General features: G+C 31.3%; 1 protein-coding gene across 1 annotated transcript in view; it reads left to right on the top strand.

Annotated features, from left to right (window-relative positions):
• Smp_125990 (hypothetical protein) overlaps positions 1-3,864 on the top strand; it is a gene marked incomplete at both ends in the record, with an annotated part of 98,659 nt that overhangs the window by 76,651 nt on the left and 18,144 nt on the right. Inside the window, one exon of the mRNA XM_018794015.1 lies at positions 2,329-2,475. Coding sequence (XP_018648470.1) covers positions 2,329-2,475 — 147 coding nt within the window. The remainder of the gene's footprint in view (positions 1-2,328; positions 2,476-3,864) is intronic.

The following is a 3,864-nucleotide window of genomic DNA, read 5'->3' as shown; positions in this document are numbered from 1 at the left end:
GAACTTCAAGTGATCCACGACAATGACACCGTTGGATGCCGGCTCAGTAGTCTAGAGGTTAAGCGCTCGCGCACGAGACTGATAGGTCCTGATTTCGAATCTCGTGAGACCCACAATAGAACAAAACGGTCGTTCAGTGCTTTCAGATTTTCCATGGTTGTCTAGCTTCAATTGACTAATGAATTCAACTATAAAATTACTAAAATCTCCACTTAACCCCTTCTGAAAAAAACAACATTTTTTTGTATTTATTACATGACATATTGTTTTTTCTATATTTTTATTGACTAATATTTAATAACATTGTGAAGTTGGAAGAAACAAAAACGAACCTAAATAATTGTAATCAAAATTATGATAACGTCTATGAGATCGAATGTAATTTATTCATATTTGCTTGTTGATTGACAGAAATGTTTATTCAAGAGCCCATTTAAATGGGTTTTTTTTCTAAAATTTTAAAGTACATGATTAACAATCCATACGTTACCATTTTGTGAGGTTTTTAACTATTTGACTGTTGCTTGAAAAAGTAGATTATGAATATGTCTTCTCCGACGCTATGAATAAACATTAATTTTTAAAAAAAATTGGCAATCAGATTATTTCTAAAACACTTTTCTACAACCTACATGACAAATAATATCTGACAACTTTGAAAACTTACCTTCACCATAAAATGTTTATGGTGATTCCTCAGTTTCAAATGTGTCACATAGTCTTAGTAGTCTACAGGTAATGTACAAGTAAAAATTAATGCCAATGGTTCGTTCTCTGGTATAGACGTGAGTGCATACTACTGAAGAATTTCAAATTTGGCCAAAATGTCGAACCAGTTCATTTAGCTTTCCAATGGTTCTACAATCAAAGTTACTTAGTGACCTATAACATCTTCAAAAAATATTTCTGTATTTCTTTGTCGAAATTTAATCAAGCATTTGAAGTGAAGCATTAATAGTAAACATTTTAGCCTAATGGTTTAATTTTATAAAAGAAACTATCTTGAAAATGTAGAATTTATGTACTTCCTAATGGTTTTGTAACTTTTAATTTCAAATTCACTGTTCAGATATTGTAATTAGTTTTAGTTTGAGATTCGATGGATTTATTCTTTGTGTAAACCTATACTAATTTTGTATTTCGAATCGTTTACCATTATGATAGTATTTCTATTTGTACACAATCTTTGAAATGAAAACCCTTCAAACTTTCACGGTTTCTTTTTCTACAAACAATTTATAATTAAATACAAATCATCTAACAATCAGTTCATCTTTAGTTTGTATATTCATTAGTTTTGCTATTATTATTGTGATTTAGTTAACCTCCCATCATAGTCTAATATTATTATTGTAAACAATAAGATCGACAAGGAAATTTGTATCATCTAAATGGATAAGCTATCCATAGTATCAATAAATAGTTGACATGTGTTTAACTTAAATCTTTTCGGATCATCATGGATTTAAGCAGTTAAACGATTATTCTATTAATTTATCTGTAAGGATGGCTCGTTGACAAACTCAAGGAAGCCTCAAGAAGCCCAGAAAAAATCGAAGACATTTCATCCAATCACCGCTAGAGGAACATTCCCTATTGAATTAATCAGAAGGTTCCTCTACGTGTCTATTGGCTGTTCGAAATGATGATTTACTTCCAGCCAAAATCTATAGAAACATGAGATTTTTGTACTATATTTGACACTGTTTGGAATAAAATTCCTACTCACTAGTTTTCTGTCTTCTCATTTTGCGACTTGGGAGGGTTCCAGCGTTCACGTGTTCAAGTATTACGCGACACACTAAGAACCAAAGTTCGAGATATAACATTAACTAACAATAATTCATTCAACATTGATTTGTTTTTTTGGATCCATTGTTGAATTATGTATAATACTTGTTAGTGAATACTTTTTTAATGGAAATGGAAATGTTTTTTTTCTTTTTTTAAAGATCTTGATACTTTCCTCTCGTAGAAAATGTAAAATGAATGTATTTTTTCACTTGGTGTTGTTTACTTGTATCTTCTCAATGTTATTCAGGATTGCAATTGATCGGTCTCTTGTTGGCATATGTGCATCCTGTGCGGACTGCCACGATATTGCCTGAAGTCACAATCTTTATATACAATGATAGATGGTGGCCAGTAGTCCCAAATAGGACGAAAACGCGCGTCCTGGATTCCACTGCTAGCCACTATCCATCATTGCACATGAATGTGTTTTTTGTTTTCCTTTTTTTCAACAATCAATGACAAGAGTAGTATTTGATTTAAGTTAATCATTAATTATATATAGTCAGTATTCATTATAATTTGCTTATTTTATAGTAGAAAAAAATATTGTTCGTTTACTGTATGAAATGGAAAATCAAACGTCAACGTATCATTCAAATTTTCAAGCTCATTTAAAAGAATTACTTTTTAATTGTGGTTCTGATATTTGTCAAATAATAATAAATAGTATTCGTGATAAAAGTAAGTATACTTTTTGTTTGTTTTTCCTAAATTATTTTAATAACTACAATCGTAGTTTCAATTTATTGGAAATATCAAAAAATGTAAGGTTTTATACTTACTTACTTACTTACACCTGTTACACCTCGTGGAGAAGCAAAGGCCACACACAAGTATTCTCCATCCAACCCTGCCCTGGGCAATCCTTTCCAGTTCTTTCCAGTTAACATTCATCATTTTCATATCTGCTTCAATATCCCAGCGTATTGTGTTCTTTGGCCTTCCTGTTTTCCGCTCCCCTTCAGGATTCCAATTTATCACTTGCCTCGTGATGCAGTTTGGTGATTCCCTTATTTATTTTCTACGCACTTCTCATGTCTTTTCTTAATTTCTTCTTCAGCTGGAAGCTGGTTCGTCATCTCCCACAGAAGGCTGTTGCTGATGGTATCCGGCCAGTGAATGTTTAGTATTTTGCGTAGAAAACTGTTTATGAATACTTGTACCTTCTTGACGATGGATATAGTGTTTCTCTAAGTTTCAGTTCCGTACAGTAAGACTGTCTTGACGTTCGTATTGAAGATTCTGACTTTGAAATTAGTTGACAGTTGTTTTGAGTCCCATATGTTCTTCAATTGTATGAGTGAGGTCCTTGCTTCGCCAATCATCGACGTTGGCAAAGCGAGGTTTTATACGATAATAAAAAAATAATGATATTGTAAGATTTAATTGTTTACCAAAAACTACTCCATTAAACTCAAATAATATACGAGATACTCATTAAAATGATGATGAATTGTTTGTTGTGAACAAAAAGAAGCTCAATTCACAAAACATTATTGTATGGTGTTTCATTCAAGTGTTTATAAATAAGGAAGAATAATATTCTTTTGAACTGTAGAATACTTTGAAGAGAGTTGCTCAAAGTAGGTTGGAAACTATTAATAATTGTTATACGTACAACTATCACTAAATTCTTAGTTATTGTTATTTATAGTTACTTTTTGGTAATCCTTATATATTGTTGATTAGTTAGATAATGGATTTTATCTGTTCTGAAATAATAATCAAGAGTCCTTGTAAATACTTGAGAAAACTTAAGTTTACCAGTAAAGCGGATTGTTAAATTTCAATGAAATGTTCATTATTGTTCATTTTTCATTAAAATAAAGCTTCGAGAAAAGAATGATTAACTAGTTTAAAAAGGTTTATTTACATAATACTATTTAATTTTATTGATGAATGTTGTATCGTTTCAATTATGGATAAATGGAAATGAAAGCGTTAGTCAATTGAAGCTAGACCACCATGGAAAACCTGGAAGCACTGGACGGCCGTTTCGCCCTATTTGCGAATCCGCAAGCAGAATGAAAAATGAACAATAATGAACATTTCATTGAAATTTAACAATCC

The sequence above is a fragment of the Schistosoma mansoni genome, chromosome 1 (genome assembly GCF_000237925.1).
Source record: "Schistosoma mansoni strain Puerto Rico chromosome 1, complete genome".
Classification (NCBI taxonomy): domain Eukaryota; kingdom Metazoa; phylum Platyhelminthes; class Trematoda; order Strigeidida; family Schistosomatidae; genus Schistosoma; species Schistosoma mansoni.
Note: the sequence above shows the minus strand (reverse complement) of the source record. Positions and strands in the feature narration are given on the sequence as shown.